Source organism: Amia ocellicauda, chromosome 3 (genome assembly GCF_036373705.1).
Source record: "Amia ocellicauda isolate fAmiCal2 chromosome 3, fAmiCal2.hap1, whole genome shotgun sequence".
Lineage (NCBI taxonomy): Eukaryota > Metazoa > Chordata > Actinopteri > Amiiformes > Amiidae > Amia > Amia ocellicauda.
In genome coordinates this window covers 31,205,838-31,227,338 of record NC_089852.1, presented here as the reverse complement: position 1 = coordinate 31,227,338, position 21,501 = coordinate 31,205,838, and the positions used below count along the sequence as shown (strand labels likewise).

Below are 21,501 nucleotides of genomic sequence, written 5' to 3'. Positions count from 1 at the left end.
TTTTCACGGACTTGCCAGTCTGATTTATATCTTACTATACTAAAATTCCATCTGATTTCACACGACACTTCATGATTTAATCAGACGAAGAGGCCTGGCCACGTTCCACTGTGTATCTTACCCACAACAGATAGTACTAACAATTAGTTTTTTCTCATCAGGTTAAAAAAAAACTAACTAAGCAAACTAAATACAGTTAGGTCCATAAATATTTGGACAGTGACACAATTGTCATCATTTTGGATCTGTACGCCACCACAATGGATTTGAAAGGAAACAAATCAAATTACATCAAGATGTGCTTTGAGTGTATGTAGACTTTCATCTTTAATTTGAAGGTAGTTACATCCAAAGTGGTGAACAGTGTAGGAATTACACCCATTTTTATATGTGGTCCCCCCAATTTTAGGGGCTCAAAAGTATTTGGACAAACTAACATCATCATGAATTAAATTGTGAGTTTCAATACTTGGTTGCAAATCCTTTGCAGTCAATGGCTGCCTGAAGTCTGGAACCCATAGACATCACCAGATGCTGGGTTTCTTCCCTGGTGGTGCTCTGCCAGGCCTGCATTGCAGCTGTCTTTTGAGCCCCTAAAATTGGGGTGACCACATATAAAAATGGGTGTAATTCCTACACCATTCAAGACACAAATTAAACATTTTGGTCTAAATTCAAAGTTTTTAATCAGGCACAAGCCCAACACAACACATCATCCAGGCAAGACTATCCCAACAGTCAAGCATGGTGCTGGCAGCATTATGTTTTGGGGATGCTTCTCATCAGCAGGGACTGGGAAGCTTATCGGCATTGAGCGGGAAATGGACAGTGCAAAATACAGCCGAATTCTTGAGGAATACCTGCTTCAGTCATCCAACATCCCAACTTGAAACTAATAGAAAATGTATGTGTAATTAATGCCAAAGGTGCTTCCACCAATTACTGACTAAGAGGGCTGAATGCTTATGCTTATTATCTCAATTTAAATGTATATATTTTCTTTGCAGGTTATGTTGACATGCAATCTACTTAACATGTACCAGTCTTAATTTTAAGTTAAAACAATTGTTTACATAATCTGTAATTTAAAAAATTGTGAAATTTAGGAACAGGGATAATAATTTTGTAAGGCACTGTAGCCTACTTAGATACAATTTGAATAGATTCTGAAAGTAATATAGTACTTCATAAATTCAACCCACCCACAATGATGCAATAAACACATTTAATATAATTCTGAGCTGAGTGGTGCGACAGCCACGCTTCGACACGGGGTTTCCTGTGCAGCAGCCTACATGCCTGCCAGTAATGGGGTCGCAGGAGGCAGTAAGATACAGACGCTCGGGTCACTGTTTGTTCCGTGGCTATTTCTTTTGAAGACGTTTCAAAACGGAAGTCATAACTTTTTTAGTTTTTGGTCATTTTCTACCCAGAAAAAGTCAACCTTAATGCCTAAAATTATACCTTGCACGCATTTCCCCTTTAACATGTCACTCTGTAAAGAAGACACCAGTAAAATAAGCAATGACAACGATCTTAGTATGCTGATTTCATCACTGAAATTGTATTATTCTGGTTTGAATGTAAATGTTGTATTCACATCAATCAATCAATTTTTATTTTGTATAGCGCCCTTCGCAGGGTAGCCACAGAGCACTTTATTGATTGATAAAGAGACAAACAAAAATAAACAAATAAATAAACCATAAACAATTCATAAAATAAACTATAATACAGTCAAATATAATAAGCCACTAGGCACGGAGGAGAGAAAAACAACAACTCCTATGGATGGCAGATTGTTATAGAAGAAAATACATCTGTGGGGGTCCCCAGCTTAAGGACTAGGTCTAATGTTTGCTTCTCCTCCAGGCAGTATAATTCTATGTTACAGCAGCAAGAAGCAGCACATTAGTTTTTTATCTTTTAATATAGATGTTATTATTATTATTATTATTATTATTATTATTATTATTATTATTATTATTATTATGGAGGAAATTGAGCTTGGTTTCACAAGGATTTTTGAACTGCAGACTGATGCATAGGGATCCTGTTTGCAAATACACCCATTAGTTCAGTAACTCCATTCTCTCCCTCTGGCCAGTTGAGAGTAGGTGTAGCACTGCAGGCCATAAAACCTGAGAATTGGGCTGCATCTTACATATGAAGAGTGGTGATGACACCTTGTTACCACCTAGTTTCTATAAATAGTTTTTTAACCACACTGCTTAGGTAACTAAAGGCTACTTACACAGTGTTCCTTGAGTAGAAATAATGATATTATCACACTTGTAACCTATGTAAGTTGGCTTATATTATTATTATTATTATTATTATTATTATTATTATTATTATTATTATTATTATTATTAATTATTAATTAATAATAATAAATGAAACAGAGAGATTCAGTACTCAGCACAGTTATAAGCTATGCTATTCTACTATTTATTAATGAAGTCAGTTATCACTTATTCCAGCAGTAACTCCCTACCATGATGTTTCTTCGCCTTTAACTTTTTCTGAATCTTATTATCTGCTGTAACTATGCATCGATTTTATATAGCCTGTAAACCACTGTAGGTCTGCACACCAGCAGCTACATTTACAGAGTAAATAACTAAATTGGTTTCCAAGTCTGGTATTGGAGAAGGTCAAATGAAATGTTTCTGGTGTTTATCTGTTCTCAGGACAGTTCCACATTTGACCTCTGACCTCTGTGTGACTATGCAAATAATTATGAAAATTTCGAGTCACTATTATAACCTATATGGACTTGTGCTGTATGTGCATCAGTGAATGGCGTGGTGGGTGCACGGTTTTAGATCATAGTAGATTATAATTGTACAACAACAAAAAGCTGTTTTTCACAATTTCTCTTAAATTCTGTTGAACTTTTAAGCTTCTAGCCTTTTGAATTACCCAATGGTCCCTATCAAAACCACGACCAGTCAAATCCAATGCTGGTTCCATCCTGTGTACCTGTAGTCTTATCAATATAATGATCAAATGCTTATTTGATACAGAATTGTTACAGCATTTTAGTCGGGTTGTTCAAAGACTAAATAAAACGACGTTTCCACAGTATAGGTTAGAAACGTTTTTATATATTTGCAATACACATAACCGTGTGAAACTGCGCAACAGCGCCACAAGAGCCTGGCGTCCAGACGCGGTATTACACGTGTAGATGTAGTTCTCTCTCTCCCTCTCTGGTAACGCACTATATGGTGGTGGTGGTTTGATCCCAGTCCTGGCGAGGGATGTGCCATTGAACGAGACTTTTCACTCATGTTAACTTTTGCGCAAGAAGATGAGGATGATGCAAATTGATGTTCAGATTAATCAAGAAAAATTAAATAATAAAACAGAAAAAAACTGATGCCCGATGACCTGAAGACAGGTAAGTCGCGATGAGAAGGGAAAAGTGCACAGATGCGTCGGAAAGCATTAAGCAGTATTGTTCTGCATATATTAAATTAATAATAACAACAATAATAATAACAATATTTAATAATATTATTATTATATCAAATGCATTTGTCGTTGTTTATATTGACTGTCTATTTTAATAGATTTTCTAACAGAACATGTAATAACATTTTTCTTTAATCATTTAATTGATATGAATTGATTGCAATTAATTAATATAATTAATTAATTGTTCGGTTGATTACAATAGTCCTTACATGTAGGTATATGTGCCTGGTATGAATCCATTCAGAGGGATGCAACTGTTTACTGTCCCGTAATGTCACGTTGTAGTTTTTTCTGGTTTGTGCCTAATGGTGTGGTGATGTTAACGTTGTCCTGAATAAATAATACTTCTACTAATGCTAATCCAATTATAATTATCTATCTATATAATATACATACAAATGGATTGATTGATAATCCTGCATAATGTTTTGGATCAGCAATTATCACACTAGAGAAAAACAATCTGAAAATGTTTAGGATTGATTTTGGTCTCACTTTATTCCTGCATTATTTGTCGAGCTGATGTTTTCATTTACTTTTATCCACATTAGGGTAATTACTTTTTATTTTTAATTGCTCGGGTTAATGGTGTAATAATTATGTTATACCCTAGATCACTGCATACGCTGCAGCAAATACCATTACAAATATTTCACATTATGGTGAGATAAATCTTTGTGTGTGTCTTGTATGTGTTATGTTGTTGGTAACCTTAACTAATAGGGGCGAGGGGATGTGATGACATCCACAATTGAAAAGGCAGTCAATGAATATCTGTAATTAGACATTAATTGCTAATAACTTGTATTACCTGGTTCTGTTTTTCTTTTTTTTGGCTTAAAATTAAATTAAGTTGAATTAAAAAATTACCCACCTTCCCATCTTGTATTATTCAACTAAATGCATTTATTAATAGTTAAATAATATTAAAGTGATGTAAGACAGTATTATTAAATAGCTCAGCTCAGAAAAAAACAATGCAGGACAGCAAAGGTTTCCAACTGTATTTTGCAAACCATAATTACAGTATTGAGAAGGTATGGGTTCATGTTTAGCCCTGGTTTGGTGTTACTGTATTCAGACCCCCCAAAATGACTGTTTTATATAATGTCTCATATAACCTGGATAAAATGGGACTTGTTTAGTACAGATATAACAAGGAGAACAGTTTCCTGAGAACAGTACACTCTTTCAGGAGATGCACATTTGTCATTTTTTTAACTTAAAAGCTTTCACCTACGTGCACTCAAACACAATGGATTATACGGGGGGAAGATTCGCAGTCCTTGAGGGCCATGGGGTGTTTGGTACACAGGTCAACACACGGGGGAGAGTGTTTCTCTCTGACCGACAAGGGGTGAGTGTAAACTGATAATTGTGGCTCGTCAGTACAATCTGCACCAGGGTCTGCAAAGTGGAAATCGATAGATTGCGTATGCAACCGTGGTTATCTGAGAAAAGAAGCACTGCTCAAGGGGGAGGGGTTTTCAGCACGCACGCTGGAATGCATCGAAGACATTTGTCTATCAAAGCTGCCATTGGCCATTGTGCCCGTCATTCAAACAGGACCCTTCCGCTTCCTCTTTGTGTAAAAGGTGACGTCTGCACAAAGACTTTCTCTTTTTGCCGGGAGCTAGAACTCCCATGCGACCTTGCAACCGATTCCCAATAGAAGGAACCGGGCCTGTCACGTCCAGCCTGTAGAACCGAACAAAGGTGTTCGGCGAGACCCAAATCACAGCCACACAGATGTCTGCCAGTGGGGCGGCTTTAAAAAGGGCCCACGATGTGGCTACACCCCAAGTCGAGTGGGCCACCAGGTGTTCAGGCACTGGGACTCCAGCTGACTCATAATGGTGGTAATGGTGTTCACAATCCAGTGCGAGAGGCACTGCTTTGAAAACGCCTGGCCCCGTGTCCGTGCTCCGTAGGACACGATAATTGGTCCAAGCGCCGAATGTCCTTGGTACACTCCAAATAACACCTGAGAGCCCACACGGGGCACAACTGGTGTTGCCTACTCTCCCCATCTGAAGAGAAGGGAGGAGGATGGAAAGCCATCAACTCAATAGGCCTGCTGATATGGAAAGGAGATGCACTTTTGGGAGGAACGCAGGATTAGGCCAAAGCATAACCCTGGAACCATCTCCTGCAAAACGGACACATGCAGGGTGAAAGGACAGTGCATGTAACTCACTCACATGTTTTGCTGATGTGATTGCCAACAGAAATGCCGTCTTCAGTTACGCTAATCTTAGGTCAACTGAGTGCAAAGGCTCAAACGGGGCCTTGGAAAGTGCGTCCAGCAACTACATCAAGGCGCCACATGGGCAGAGAAGGAGCATGGGTAGGCCTCAGCCTGCTTGCACCTTTCAGAAACTGCGCCACCAAAAAATGAGAGCCCGGAGGCAGGCGGCCTCGGCTATTACTGCCACTGTGTGCGCTCTCGCTGTGGAGGAAAAAGTCCTGTGGACAAAAACCAACACAGCAAACTAGCCTGAATAATAATAATAATAATAATAATAATAATAATAATAATAATAATAATAATAATAATAATAATAAACGACTAGTAGTCGTGAAAGCCGAGATGAACCGAGGCACCATTGGACTTCCATGGCGTGGACGGAACAAAACAGCGTGGCTAATTTAAATAAAATTTAAAAAGCACAGCTTATTCACAAACACAGAAGCTCTCACCTATCTTCATGAACCAAGGCGAAGAGCAAAAAAAGGAAGTTATGTGCCGACGTCACCTTTTAAACAAACAGGAAGTGGAAGAGTCCTGTTTGAGTGACGGGCACAATGGCCAATGGCAGCTTTGATAGACAAATGTCTTCCAGCGTGCACACTGAAAACCCCTCCCACTTGAGCAGTGCTTCTAACTCGAAAGATAACCACAAATGGATCTAGCTACAATTCCATGTAATGAAACGCTTAATGCCAGTTATGCTCACTCCTGGTCCTGAGAGCCATAGGGGCTTTTGGTTTTCAGCCAGGGCTGAGGAGGATCTCTTCCATATCACTGCTTCCTTCCATCCCTGTCCAGTTGTCTTACTCAGCCTCTGTCCAAGCCTGTGTAAAAGCAGTCTTTTCCCTTCGCTGGCAGCAGGTCCCTGATGTATCCAGTCACCCCCCATGGCCGTGTTGAACGTAGTAGGCTGGTCTTGGAATGGGTCAGACCCATTCCTCGGCCCGGTAGCCAACCGCACAGTGGAGCCGGACAGCTACCACAACTACTATGCCATGCTGTACTCGCTGCTGATCTTCGCCATCGTGTTCGGGAACGTGTTGGTGTGCCTGGCCGTGCTGCGTGAGAGGAGCCTGCAGACAACCACCAACTACCTGGTGGTCAGCCTGGCTGTGGCCGACCTGCTGGTGGCCTCGCTAGTCATGCCCTGGGTGGTCTACCTAGAGGTGAGTAGGGTAGCTGCTCCAGTTTTTTCTGCTTAGGCATAAAGTATGTTCACCTCTCTCTTTGTCCCCTCTCTCTCTCTCTCTCTCTCTCTCTCTCTCTCTCTCTCTCTCTCTCTCTCTCTCTTTATTTACAGTTGTCATGAATTGTATTAGTTTCCAGAAACATGGTACAGCAAAAGCAAGAAAATACAACATACACCCTAGGCCCCATTAAGTGTAACAGTCTAAAGCTGCTCTTCATAATCCTGTGCACAGGTCGTTGGCGGAGACTGGGCCTTCAGCCGAGTGTACTGTGACATATTCGTGACACTGGACGTCATGATGTGCACAGCAAGCATCTTAAACCTCTGTGCCATCAGCATCGACAGGTAAGACGGCTGCATTCAGATGGATGCCAGTTCAGCTCTGCCAGGACACATTGGCACTTTGCAGGGACCTTGTTTTGTAACTTTTGCACAGGCGAGTCTATTGTGGAAAATGGACGGGGGGGGGGTTAAATTGCTTCCGTTAAGAGAATAATTAGTTTAATTAACAGTTCATGGTGTCCTGAAAACCAGAAGCATTCTGGCCCTTGGGGGTTTGAAGAAGGTCAACATGGGGAATTCCCATCTAAAGAAAGAGCAGGAACATAGTTCTGTACATTTGTTTGCCATTTTAATTCAATTTTTTAAATTTACGCGTCAGGATTTCCCTGAGTGTTTTTCCCCTAGTTTCATGGATCCTCAGATGTGATCATTTTTGTGCTTGGGGAACATACAGTCATAAGGTCTTGGTATTTGAGTACCACACCAATCTTTGTTTTTTAATCTTGGGACTTCATCTGTGTGAAAATGTTTCTGAAATTGATAATGCATATTTTCTTACTTGATATCATATCCCATTATGGTATAACTCTAATCACCTTGACCTTATTATTATTATTTATTTATTTGCAGACACCCTTACCCAGGGTGACTTATAAGATATAAGCACAATACAAAGTGTGAAAAAAACAGTGCAGTTCAAGACATTACAAATTCCATGTTACATAATACAGTGCAATTCAAAGCATAATACATTTTACAAATTCCAATTTACACAAGTGTATACAATATATGAGGTCTTACATCCTGGATTGTAAAAGCTGAGTGTAGACAAGATGTTAGGTCACAGTCAAGGGCTATGGGAAAGGGAGCATAGGAGAAATCAAAATAAAGACCTTAGACCTTGTACATTGTCTAATGTAGAGCAGATATTAACCTGAACTCAGCTCTGTTCTTTTATAAATTACATTAATGGTTTCCCTCCTGCTGGATGTAACTTTTGAAGCGGTTTCCTAGGAGCGACAGTTAATCCTTAGTTACATATGCTGCACAGTCCGCTGATAATCAGTTCAAGAGCATGTGCACCAGGTGTTTTTTCTTTTGTTATATCTTTAATTCTCTCTTTTAAATGATGTGAAAGGTGTGGATGGTGTTAATCACCACAGATTGGATTGGGTTTGATCTGTTTGATGTAAAGATTTTATCTGCATGGAATATTATTTACCTGTGAATCACACCCCTAACAACTGTGCTGCAGAACCATTCAAAACAAATGGAAGCTCAGTTCTGTTTTCCTCACCATGCATTTCACACTTCAGAATATACATATATTCTGATCCAAGGTAGTCTATCTGGCATTATTTTTTAAAATGTAAAGGTACATACACATATTGTTATACATTAAGTGAATACCATGTGGGGTTACAAGACACAAATGCTGGCTTTACAACAATGGCCTTATCCCTGGGTCTCTTTGTGGTCTGTGTCCCCACATAGTAGAGGAAACTGCATTGCTCGATGCCCCAGCTCCTGGTCAGACAGAGCCTAAGTTGAATCTGCACTGGAAGATAAGGCTGGCCATGGAGAGTGCAAATGAGATCAGATTAGCAGGACTGTCCATCGCTGCCGGTGTTCCTGCGAGCCAGGCTGGCTCAACCCACAGCCTTCACAACCCAGTGTGGGTGTGTCTTTTCATCTTCCTGATGGATTTGTCAATGCTTTTACCTGTCTTGCTTTGCTCTTTTCAATACCGACTCACACACAGAAAAATCATACATACTTTGAAATATTGTGAGATACGCCATCGTTCAAAACTTTAGGGTCACTTAGAAATGTCCTTGTTTTCGAAAGAAAATAAAAGTTTTTGTCCTTGAAAATAACATCAAATTGATGAGAAATACAGCATTAACATTGTTAATGTTGTAAATGACTATTGTAGCTGGAAACTGCTGATTTGTAATGGAATATCTACATAGGCGTACAGAGGCCCATTATCAGTGTCACTGCCTAAGGGGTGCTTAGGGATGACACGCTTTGCAACCACGCCACCTGCTTTGTTAAACAAGAGGACCTCGTGCACCCCCGTCAATTCTCTCCCTGGGCAGGCTCGACAAGACCCCAGAACACCACCACACAGAAGGCAAGTTTCCAAAAGGTAACAATTTATTTCCAATTAGCTAGGACAGGACATGCAGACTGTACCAGCATAAACACAATAAATTGGGATACTAAATACATTAAACCTAGTCTAAAAATCACCTTTAATAAAACAGGGCGCTAAAACTACTAAAAACCCTACCCAAAAATAAGAAATGAGAGCTAACTAAGAATAGATAAAACCCAATTTCCTTATATAAAATACAAATAGCAGCAACCAGTAACTTTATAGTCTCTTTCATTCACAGGAATGTGCAATAGCGCAGGAAGAATCCCCCTTTCACTCAGAGGGTATAAATAAGTCTTTCGGCCGTGCTGGGACCCTGTCGGCCAACTGGGACCCCAAACAGACTGCATGTAAGAAACGAGTATTAATATCAAGTCTCAGATTGCACAAGCCCAAGCGTGATTGTCTTTCTCCTTGTATTCCACAGGCACAAAGCTGCACTACAGGGACTAGAGCCGAAGCAGATACAGTTTCTACACTCCAGCACAGGGACCCTTCTCCACGAGGTAAACAGCAAGAGGGAATAATATCCAAAAAGTCTCAATAAAGAAGATTCAATCTCCACATTGTGTATGCTTCTTTTCTTTTAACTATTCCGTTTTTCAAGAAACAAGGCAGAATATTTAACACTCCGTAGACTACTCCCTCATCTCCAGCAATTAAGTGTCCGCCTCCTTTGACAACATCCAGCTTCCAAAGGCTTCCTTTGTAATTCATGTTCGGGGAGCGCCTCTGCCTCTGCCTCTGCCTCTGCCTCTGCCTCTGCCTCTGCCTCTGCCTCTGCCTCTGCCTCTGCCTCTGCCTCTGCCTCTGCCTCTGCCTCTGCCTCTGCCTCTGCCTCCTTGGTTTAGCTGTCGGTCAAATGTCCTACACCCTCCATCTGCTCAGTAGTAGGTTACACCCCCAACTGACCATGTCTCTGGGTTTAAATACTGACAAGAGAGGTATGGGTGTAGGTGAGCAATGAGACAATGTGCAGGTAAGTCCAAGTGGGAATGTGATCCAGCGGCGTGCGTTTGGCAATAAAAGCAATCAATCAATAAACCAATAAATAACCTAATAACCCACAAACAAATGAACATAAAGAAGTAAAAGAACATACTTCTTAAATAAGACAACCAAAATAACTAATTAGTGCACACATCTAAATCAATAAGTGACATAAATAATCAATTAAGTGCAATCAATTAAATGCTAACTGCCCGTTACGCCCCACCCGTGACACTAGCAACCATCAGTCCTGTGTTCCAATGGCACGTTGGGTTTGCTAATCCAAGTTTATCATTTTAAAAGGCTAATTGATTATTGCAATTATGTTAGCACAGCTGAAAACTGTTGTGCTGATTAAAGAAGCACTAAAACTGTCCTTCTTTAGACTAATTGAGTATCTGGAGCATCAGCAATTTGGGTTCGATTACAGGCTCAAAATGACTAGAAACAAAGAACTTTCTTCTGAAACTCATAAGTCTATTATTGTTCTGAGAAATGAAGGCTATTACATGCGAGAAATTGCCAAAAAACTGAAGATCTTGTACAACGCTGTGTACTACTCCCTTCACAGAACAGAACTGGCTCTAACCAGAATAGAAAGAGGAGTGGGAGGCCCCAGTGCACAATTGAGCAAGAGGACAAATACATTAGAGTGTCTAGTTTGAGAAACAGACGCCTCACAGGTCCTCACTTGGCAGCTTCATTCAATAGCCCCCGCAAAACACCAGACTCAACGTCAACAGTGAAGAGGCGACTCCGGGATGCTGGCCTTCTAGGCAGAGTTGCAAAGAAAAAGCCATATCTCAGGCTGGCCAATAAAAAGAAAAGATTAAGATGGGCAAAAGAACACAGACACTGGACAGAGGAAGATTGGAATAAAGTGTTGTGGATAGACGAATCTAAGTCTGAGGTGTTTGGATCACAAAGAAGAAAATTCGTGAGACATGGACCAAATGAAAAGATGATGGAAGAGTGCTTGACGACATCTGTCAAGCATGGTGGGGCAATGTGATGGTCTGGGGCTGCTTTGGTGGTGGTAAAGTGGGAGATTTGTGCAGGGTAATAGGGATCTTGAAGAAGGAAGGCTATCACTCCATTTTGCAACGCCATGCCATACCCTGTGGATGGCAATTGATTGGAGCCAATTTTGTCCTACAACAGGACAATGACCCAAAGCACAGCTCCAAACTATGCAAGAACTATTTAGGGAAGAAGCAGTCAGCTGGTATTCTGTCTATAATGGAGTGGCCAGCACAGTCACCGCATCTCAACCGTATTGAGCTGTTGTGGGAGCAAGTTGACCATATGGCACGTAAGAAGTGCCCATCAAGCCAATCCAACTTGTGGGAGGTGCTTCAGGAAGCATGGGGGAAGCACCAAGGCACACGTGATTGAATTGCAGAAGTTCTCCTCCTAGTACAGTCTGGTTATGCAGTGAAAACAGACAGAGTTTCTCCATTTATGTGTAGTTTTATATCCTGGTTCTTCTCGCCTCCCACACCTTCTGTCTTCATTTCTGCTTCTCTCATGGAAAGAACAAAAGATTTGTATTGTTCCTCTGGGATAATCAGGTCATTGCAAATTAGCATTCCCCTAGGGACTTTCCTTTTTATTAATATTAATATTAATATTAATATTAATATTATAATATTTTTTTTAACCTCTGAGCATTTTACCTGCTCTCAGTAAAGAAAACCCTGGTCAATTTTAATTAAACTCTTGAAAGTAATTTGACAATGTGTTTTAACATGAACACAAGGCATACACTATGGCTGGCACTACTGGACTTCTGTTGTGAGACTCAGATGAGTCCTTGGTCATGTCATGTCGTGTCTCCTCTCCTCTCCTCAGGTACACTGCAGTTGTGATGCCGGTTTTATACAACACCACTCACAGCTCCCAGAGGAGGGTCTCTGTCATGATTGCTGCTGTCTGGATTCTTGCCTTTGCCGTCTCTTGCCCCCTCCTCTTTGGCTTTAACACCACAGGTAAGACAGCGAGAGATAGTTGGTGTGTTTTTATTCTGTTAATAATTTAACATATGAAAAATGTAAACTTAATGCGCTTTATCCCACGTTTCTTCCACAACACAAACCCCTTCACGCCTTTATTTTTCTTCCATTGGCAGACGATCCCAGTATCTGTTCCATCTCCAACCCCGAGTTTGTCATCTACTCCTCAGTGGTATCCTTCTACCTGCCCTTTGTGGTGACCCTCCTTGTCTACATCCGGATCTACGTGTTTCTGCGGAAAAGGCGGAAGCGCATCACTTTCAGACAGGCCAGCAGAAAGGCCGAGCCAGGGAGCTTCCCTCAGTCGGGGGTAGGGAGGGAAACGCCCCAAAAATTCTAAAGTCACAGTATAGCACTGCAATAGTCAGTCAAGCTGCAGCCGAGGGGTCTCAGACACAGTCTTCTGGCTTCTGATGGAGAAATTACAACTGTGTGTACATTTGTGTAGTATCCTGATATAGTCTGACCAACAAACCTGGAGGGTGATGGCTGCCACACAAGCAGTCAGCAAGCTCTGAAATGTGGAATAGCTCAAGCGGCTGTGTACGAGGAGCCGTATCTCCAGTCCTGTGACACACAGGGCAGTACAAGGCAGCGCAGGGCCCACAGTGTCTGGGAGCTCAGGGGCCGCACTGAAGGCGAGAGATTTCCTCCAACTCTTCCAATGTGGGCGGATGACAGTGTAGCATGCCGGGCATTGTCGCTTCTAAAAGGAAAAAGGAAAATAGATAAATAAATACATTTATTCCTCCAGCTGTGTCTCCTATCTTGACAAGCTGTCACATTCAATAATAGAGCTGCTGTAACTCTTTGTAACGGGGGATTTGTCTGCAGGGCATCTGAAGGTGTACACCTATGAAGAGAGAATTATAGCTGTTGGCACTGACTGAAACAAACTGATTAAAGCATTTTGTGCTGCTAATGCTGCCCTCTGACACACAGCCCCTCAGTCTGACTGTGGCTTCTTTTCTTTTGAAAGGAGACGTGTCTGCACACCGAGGGAGCAAAAGAGTCCTTATCCAAAGAAAAAGTGGATCTCTCTCCCATTCAAATCAATGTGGTGAGTGAGTGAGCTTCTCTTGGTCTCTCCAGCAAAAGATAACCAAAAATCACTGCTTGGATGTGTGTGTGTGTGTGTGTGTGTGTGTGTGTGTTAATTCTATTTTTGTTTCACTTCAAGCATCAAGGAAATCACTCAGTGTGACACAAAACAAGCAAACAAGTGACTCTGACATGCAGTAAGAGCTGAACAAGTCTGGCTGTCTCAAGCTTATGCATTTAACTTGTTTTCCACTTTTCTATTATTGATAAAGGAGGGATTGAATTCTGTTTCTCTGGGTTCAGATTTTATCTAATTGTTACTTTTACCATGCTGATGTTTTTTTTTTTTTTTCAATGAACTGTTCCCTGCATTATGCATTTTCATTGATCATTCGGTTCACTTCTCCTCTTTTTCCTTTCGCGTTGTCAGATTTTTCGCATGCCTCTGTTCCCAGCACTCCTGGAGTTATTTATTATTATTATTATGTATTTCTTGGCAGATGCCTTTATTGAGGGGGCGCGTTATCTGTTCTTGCTCTCCCTGACCGCACAGCTGCAACAATCTCTCGACCTGTAATGGGCAATGAAGGGATAGCAGGGCCTGGCGCCAGGCAAGCTATCTTATTTATCAGCAGCTCAGAGAAGTCGTAGAAGAATGGAGTGACCCTAGCAAGCTGCCTGTCACACATTTATTGAGTCACTGGCACCCAAATCAGTTTTCACATCGATAAACATCTGATTCTATTGCAGGAAATCCCTGCTTGGACAATAAAAAAACTCTTACTGATTTGCTAACAATTAGCAAGAAGTAATAATGCAATGACATTCAGCCAAACATTAAACAACTTTCGAGTTCAACTTGGATATACTCTCTACAGAATGTCTAAAATGTTCCCTTTTACTTGGGGTATCTTCAGTATGTTTAGTAAATACATTTTTTACCAGTCTGTGAAAAGAAAGGTAGCCATTTCTACTCCCAGGAATGATGACTTGTTGAGCAACCCTTTACCAGTAAGAAAACAAAGCTGGATTGTTGTTTAATCAGATGCTATTTCTGATGGGATGAAAATGTAATAAGCCTATTGTCATTTTTGGAAGTTAAAGAGCATGACGATTTCTTGGAGCCACTGTGCACAGTTACAGCTGTAATTAACACATCTGCTTGTCGAAATGCATCAGTTGACGCCAGAGAGATTTGTAATTAGTAGATCACGCTGTCTTCTCAGTGACAAGGATGTTTGTTTGAAGTCTTCAAGGACATCAGGTACAGTCTTTGTTCCTGTGTACCCAGGATGGTTATTGTTATTCATTAGTTGTGTGTTGTAGCTTGGCGGACCCCAAAATTATTTGTTGACATGTTACCTGATGCTTCGGAAACCCTGCGATAGAAGACTTGTGCTGAGCTTCTGTGCTGGGAGGTAGACCCAGAGTAGTAAATGGCAGCGCTGTTAAACTGAGCAGATCGATGGAGGGGAAGCAGAACAAGCATGAACAGCAGCCTTCCTGGCTGATGGCCCAGTTGGATTCGCAGTGCAGTTAATTATTCAAAAAACATTTTGTACGTTTCACTTCTACAAATAAGCATTTTCCAAGGGTGACCACATCACTGTTTCATGTTAAATGCCACTGTTGATAGCTTCCAGTGCTGGATGTTAAGCAATGGCTCTGACCTTGACATGCCCATTGCATTAAGCAGAGCAGCATGATACATTGTGCATTTATAAATGCCATTACTCGACTGTATTACAGCTGATTTTGTATCTTTAACTATTGAGGTCATTTTACCTGAGAATTTTGGCCCACCCACTAGTTGCAAATTACAGGCTCAGAACATAGTGGCAGCTTATTTGCCAGAGTCTTCTTGCTTCTACCAAAATAAAACTTCCAGTTAAGTGTTGGCTTTGTGATTTCTGAGCAGTGAGAGTGCTGCATCAACAGCAGGGATGCTTCCTTCCTGTGCAATTTTGCAATAGTTGTATCACTGGAATATGTTCCCTGAAGTTTTGAGGAACATAGAAATAATAATGTGTGACAAGGAAAGCCCGTTCAGACCATTAGAGCTTGCTTCTCTTCCGACAGTGTGCCATGCTGTATTTTGGAAGATCGCAAGTGTTTCAGCCTTTCCAGTGTAACTTGGCAATGTATTCCATCAATTAATAATTATAAGAGTAAAAAGTGTTCTATCCTTACAAGCTGCCATTGACGTTCCTCCGTTCTGGCTGCTGAGCATCCTTCCTTTAAACATAATTCGAATTCTAATGAAGTTGTGTTTTGTTCGGCCTTTGCTCACCCATCCTTACACCAGTCACCTCTGTGAAAGTCTGCATTAACATGCATGATTGTTTATTTCCGGTGCAGGAGAGTGGGGAGGTGCCTGTGCAGACCGCCCCCACACTGCTGACCTCGTGTCTAAGGCGCAAGCCAAAGACAGCTCCATTTGAGAACAAGCTCCTGCCCCCTGCGGACCTGCACAACTACTGCAGCATTAGCCAGGCTTCCTTCGCCAGAACAGAGAATGAGCCAGAGGAGGGCGAGGAGGACACCAGGGATGGCCCAGGGCCGCGGGCCAAGAGAACCTCCGAGGTCAAGGAGCTGTCTAATGGCAGGACACACATCGCTCTGTGCCCAGCGCCTCGCCGCCGCAACATGCAGCTCCGTGAGCGGAAAGCCACACAGATGCTGGCCATCGTCCTGGGTGAGCGGGCAAGTGGCTATAGCCTCTGCTATTTGCTTCTTTTGTTGGGGGTAGTTGTTCCGTTAAATTCACAGATGCACACTGCAGGAGGAGCTATAGTCAAAACCAGCACCATAACTCTGCATCTTGCTTAGTTTTCCATGCAGTATTGGAACACCTGTTCTGGAAGTCTCTTGCATGCACACCTGTCCTGGTATTCAGATATTAACTCCAGCTGCCCAGCTGGGGGATTGATTTTAATGCGACAATTTAAACAGTCCTCAGAGCAGACAGCATATGTATATATATATTATTTACATATATGTTTTTATTTACACACAAGCTAAATCTCAATTGGTGCATTCTCTGCAGATGCCCTCTGACAAGCTGTAAGTGGAGCTGCTGTGTGGAGCGCACGTTTATCAATTCCCTTCATAAGCCTGACAGAACTGGTTTAATTGACTTCTGTCCATCCATGGGTTCGGCAGCTTCAGCCTTGACTCAGTGACATGACAGTAACAGATCAGCCTGCAGGATCCTTGAAAACAGAAGAGATCGGTCACACCAATTGTGGCCCAAACATCTGTATGCCATTATTTTATTACTGAAACCATGTATTCATTTCTTGCAGGTGTCTTCCTCATCTGCTGGCTGCCCTTCTTTGTGACCCACATCCTAAACACTCACTGCAAGTCCTGCTATGTGCCTCCGGAGGTGTACAGTGCCACCACATGGCTGGGGTATGTAAACAGTGCTCTGAACCCTGTAATATACACCACCTTCAACATCGAGTTCAGAAGAGCCTTCATCAAGATCCTAACCTGCTAATAGACATTGCACTGTTATAGATAGCCCCCTGGCTGCAGTTACAATCATGCACAAATTACAGCAAGCATGCCAAGATGCCATTTCTAGGAAAACTGCATATTGTATGGGTCTTCAAATCTAAAATCACTGAGCTCCAATGAGACAGGAAGGGACTTGACTTTTACGTTCAAAGAAAACACAGAGGACTTTCGAAATATGAACTGCCTTTATTGTCAGGATGTTACTGCTACACCCTTGCAGTTTTTTTTGATTGCACCATCGGAAGTTAAAAAAGAAGAAAAAAAAGAACTGTACTGTAAAGTACAGTAAAATGACTGACAAGATTCTTTGTTTTTGTTGTTGTTAAAAAAAGGATCAGTATTATTTTTAGGCTGAGTTTAGAATGTGTGTGTATATATATAAATAGCTATCTTCCTGCAGCATATCTCATTACAGTGCTAAACATTAACACCAGTCTTTCCAGAGGTATCCCACTGCTGACACCATATAATCAGGATGGAGGATTCAAGTCTGTTTTCCTTTTTCAAAGAAAGGGATTTCTATCGACTGGTGAAACAGAACGTAATCATGCAGTGCTGTGGAAAGTGCCACAGTTATAAGAAGGTATTCCTCCATGATTAAAGTATTCCCTTTGAGGCTGCACTGCTCCATGGCACCTCAAAACGCAGTAGATCACCTGAACCTATTCAAGAGCAGCAGTGTTAAACAACCTTTCTCTGTAACACCCAAAAAGTATCCTCACATTTCCTTATCACAAACCAGGCGTGAACGAACAGTGGCCGTGTGTGTGTGTGTGTGTGTGTGTTTTTGTTTGTTTGTTTGGTTTAGCTTACAGCCTGGACACATATGTACCCAACAGAGGCGCTGACCACGCAGTAAATTTTGGTAAAGGCTTAAACTAATCGATGGAAATACAATGTAGCCTTGCTTAGCTTGCTTGAAACCACAGCCTGCTTCGGCCACAAGTGCTGCGGTTGATGGCGAGTGTCTTATGGAGCACTGTGAGTCTCGCCGACAGATGCCTCCTATAACCTGTAGGGCCAGCCACACAGAACAGCCATTTTATCACCTTCCATGCTAAGCAATCTTTCTCCATGGTGACCGTGACTCCTGCTGCAGCCGGCTGCCATCAATCTTTAATGGGGGCCACTCTATCTTCTTTAAAGACATCAGACCTGGGAAGTGTGCAAGGTTAATGCAGCTGGAGACTGACAGCTGCTCAGTGTTGGCTCTCGCCGATAGGCAAACACACCACGCAGCATGAATGTCAGTGGGGGGGTCTTGCAGCCTGAATTGAGACAATCCATCCAGGATTTAATTGGCCATTACTTGGCTCTTTTCTGTGATTGAATTATACGGCCAGATTATTGCAAACAATTGCTGAAACAGACACCAAGAGTCTGGTGTCACCTCTAAACAGTGCATTTAGTATTTTATAGCATGTGCTTGGTTCATTTATTTATTTGTTTATTTATTTATGTCCCATAGGTTATGTGTGTATTTATGTATATGTTTGTTTGTTTTTTAAAGGAGAAACACAATTTTGTATTGTTGTTATTAGTAGTAGTAGTAGTATATGGACAATTTCTTGTGATATTATTTTATTTTGCACGGAGGCAGGTAAAATACAAATAATCTTGGTGGAGCAAAGGAAGAAAAAATAGAATGTGGTATCAGTTTATGATAATAATTAATCAATTAACCAATAAAATGGTATAATACATATTCTATAACTCTTCTATGTATCTGATATGAATTAAATGTCCACTTCTGGGGAAAAAAACTCCTCTTGTCCCACATTAAACCCTTAATCAACTGTAATCATTATGAATGGCTCTCTCATGTAATACAATCAACCAACCAGACAGCAATTGAACTACTTCTCATAGATCGTGTTACAATGGGGCATAATGAAAGAACAGTGAAAGAGTATTTTGACATGTACAATCCAGTAATCGAGTGTGTTTGTTTGTTTTGTGTTGGTGTTTAAAGTGACGTGATGCTCACTCACAGTGGAATAAAACCTTTCCAAAAGCAAAAACATAAATGCTACACATATTTAAAAAAAACTAAAATCAACTTAAAACTATCCACCACGGCTAAGCAAAGGTCAAAGTTCAAACCCCGCTATTCACTGCAGAAAGCAAAGGGGGCTTTGCAAAGGCGACAAATGAGCAGCAGTTGGGTGCAGACTGTGACCAGAGGATGCATCTCTCAGCGTTTATCTCCTGCAGGTGATGAGAGAGCAGCAGCCCATGGTTTGTCTGAGGCAGTTCTGTGGTGAGAAGTGCTTAGCTCAAAAAGCATATGAATGAAATGTAGCCACAGAAAAATGGCAGCTTGTTATTGTCGAATGGCTCCTGACCGAGGCTGGAGCCCTGGATACTTAATGGTGTGGGATGTGAAAGATGCTATTATCTACAGTGTCTTCACTACCTACAAGTTTTGCTTTAATAAGGGGGAATAAAGGAGTCATTAGTTTCAGCAGACAGTACCTGGTCCATTTCTGATGAGTTATTGCATTTTATTGATTTGGCTGTTGAGAGTTACTGATACCTGTTTTTTGTTTTTCTGCCTCACTTGAGTTTAAATTACTTGTAAAACTCCACAGAGTCACAGGCATTTCTGTGGCCCTTCAGTCGGCACTTGACTGTGAGCGTAGGGGAAGCTGGGGGTGCTTCACTAGAAAACAATCTGCCGAAATCAACCAAAGGATCATGGAAAAGGTCAAAGCTATTGTCTATTTTTTTATTCAATTAAACCCTCCTCCCTATATATATATATATATATATATATATATATATATATATATATATATAGACACACACACACACACACACACACACACACACACATAATCAGTTTAAGAGACCAAAATTAAGAGACCACTGCAAAATGATCAGTTTCTCTGGTTTTACTATTTATAGGTATGTGTTTGGGTAAAATTAACATTTTTGTTTTATTCTATAAACTACTGACAACATTTCTCCCAAATTCCAAATAAAAATATGAATTGAATTGAATGGCTGCCATACATGTAGTGATGCTGATTTAAGAAAAATGCAGAGCTGTATGTGTGTGTATATATATATATATATATATATATATTAATGTAGTTAAAGATTAAATGTGTATTTTAAAGAAATGACAGCATTACAAACTACTTTTATAGAGCATATTTCAGTATATCTCACCAGTGAGCACATGCATGGGGATGCAGAAATAAAACACTGACACAAACAAAATCGTTCTGCTGCTTTCCTGTGTCCCTGCTTGTGTGGTTTCGTGACCCTGTTCTCTTCACCCTGCCTGTGCACAGATCTCACAATCAGCTCCCATTCAAGAAGGCAAGAAGACATTTTCACTTTCCCCCTCAAGGCACTTCACTATAGTCTGCTGAGTGTGTTGAAACAACAGACAAAAACACTTTTTCAAAAAATACACCAAGTGGTCTTGACGGTTTTAATGCACGGTTTATACTAGTCACCCACAGAGATTAGCACTGGGGTGAACACGTGTGCTTGGCCGGCTTGTGAGAAAAGCTCACCAGTGTGCGTCTGGGGCAGCGGCTGAGCAGTGGCATACTGTTCTTCAATGCCTTTCACTCCTCACTGTGCAGGAAAGCTCCGTGCTGATGGAGGCTGCACGCTGTATTGGGTTTGAGATCACAGAGGAGGACGGTGCTAAGAGCTCAGCCGAGTGTCGGTCCTCTCTAGTGAACAAAACAAAACTTTCTATCTGTGGGAATAGATGCAATTTTTTCCAGGTCTTTTCTTGGGTATGAATCCATTTCATTAATCACTTTAATTTTCATTTATTTTATTCTATCTTTCATTACTTCTTAATTTGGTATGGAGTCAGTATGTGCAGGAGATATATTTTTTTTAAATCAGAGAAGAGGGAACAGTGAGAAATTAATAGATAACTAATGTGAGTCTTCATGGTGTGTTGTGAGGGGTGTTTTAAAATTCAGTGAAATACTGTGTCATGGCTGTTTGGGTAGAAGAAGGAATGTAACAGTCCAGGTCAAAGAGCTGGCAAACAAGGCAATGGGGGCAAGGGAAAAGCAGTGGTAGAGGTCACAGGCAGTAGATCAATCGATCAGGCATATAAACAGTCAGAGGGCAATCCAGGATTCAAAACACAGGGAGTAAACAAAGGTAAGGAAAACGTGAGATTGGTAAAGCTGATGGTGCCGAGGAATGTTAATTGGGTGATAGCTGATTGTGCTGGGGAATGCGAGAGAAAGCATGACCTCTGTAGGCAAACTGGGGAACTCTGGAGAGCTGATGTAACAGAACCCCGCCCCCCACCTCCACTGGCAGCTCCTGATGCCACAGGGGTCGGCGGCGCAGACTTCCACGAGGACGAGGAGCAGGAGCGTCTGGGTTGTTCCATGTGAAAGTCTTACAGAAGGGAAGGGTCAAGGATGTCAGATGCTGGCACCCATGATCTCTCCTCCGGGCCATATCCTTCCCCGTCTATGAGGTACTGGAGATTACCCCGCAGACGCCGGGACCGGAGGAAAGACCGAACTGCATAGGCGGGCCCGTCATCAAGTTCGATGGGGGGAGGTGGAGGAGGAGGAGG

General features: G+C 41.6%; 1 protein-coding gene across 1 annotated transcript; it reads left to right on the top strand.

Moving 5' to 3' along the window:
* Window positions 1–6,604: 6,604 nt before the first annotated feature.
* On the top strand, window positions 6,605–19,197 carry drd3 (dopamine receptor D3). The gene is made up of 7 exons (XM_066699077.1): window positions 6,605–6,900; window positions 7,156–7,268; window positions 12,208–12,344; window positions 12,485–12,678; window positions 13,348–13,428; window positions 15,768–16,104; window positions 16,715–19,197. Exons 1-7 carry the CDS (start codon window positions 6,622–6,624, stop codon window positions 16,909–16,911), a joined length of 1,338 nt encoding a protein of 445 aa, XP_066555174.1. The 5' UTR covers window positions 6,605–6,621; the 3' UTR covers window positions 16,912–19,197.
* Window positions 19,198–21,501: the final 2,304 nt, after the last annotated feature.

Bases quoted from the DNA above. Each gene is read 5' to 3' on its own strand.
- drd3 (XM_066699077.1), top strand. From the start codon at position 6,622: ATGGCCGTGTTGAACGTAGTAGGCTGGTCTTGGAATGGGTCAGACCCA. The intron at 7,269-12,207 runs GTAAGACGGCTG...TCCTCTCCTCAG, and splicing joins TGTGCCATCAGCATCGACAG to GTACACTGCAGTTGTGATGC. The intron at 12,345-12,484 runs GTAAGACAGCGA...TTCCATTGGCAG, and splicing joins CTTTGGCTTTAACACCACAG to ACGATCCCAGTATCTGTTCC.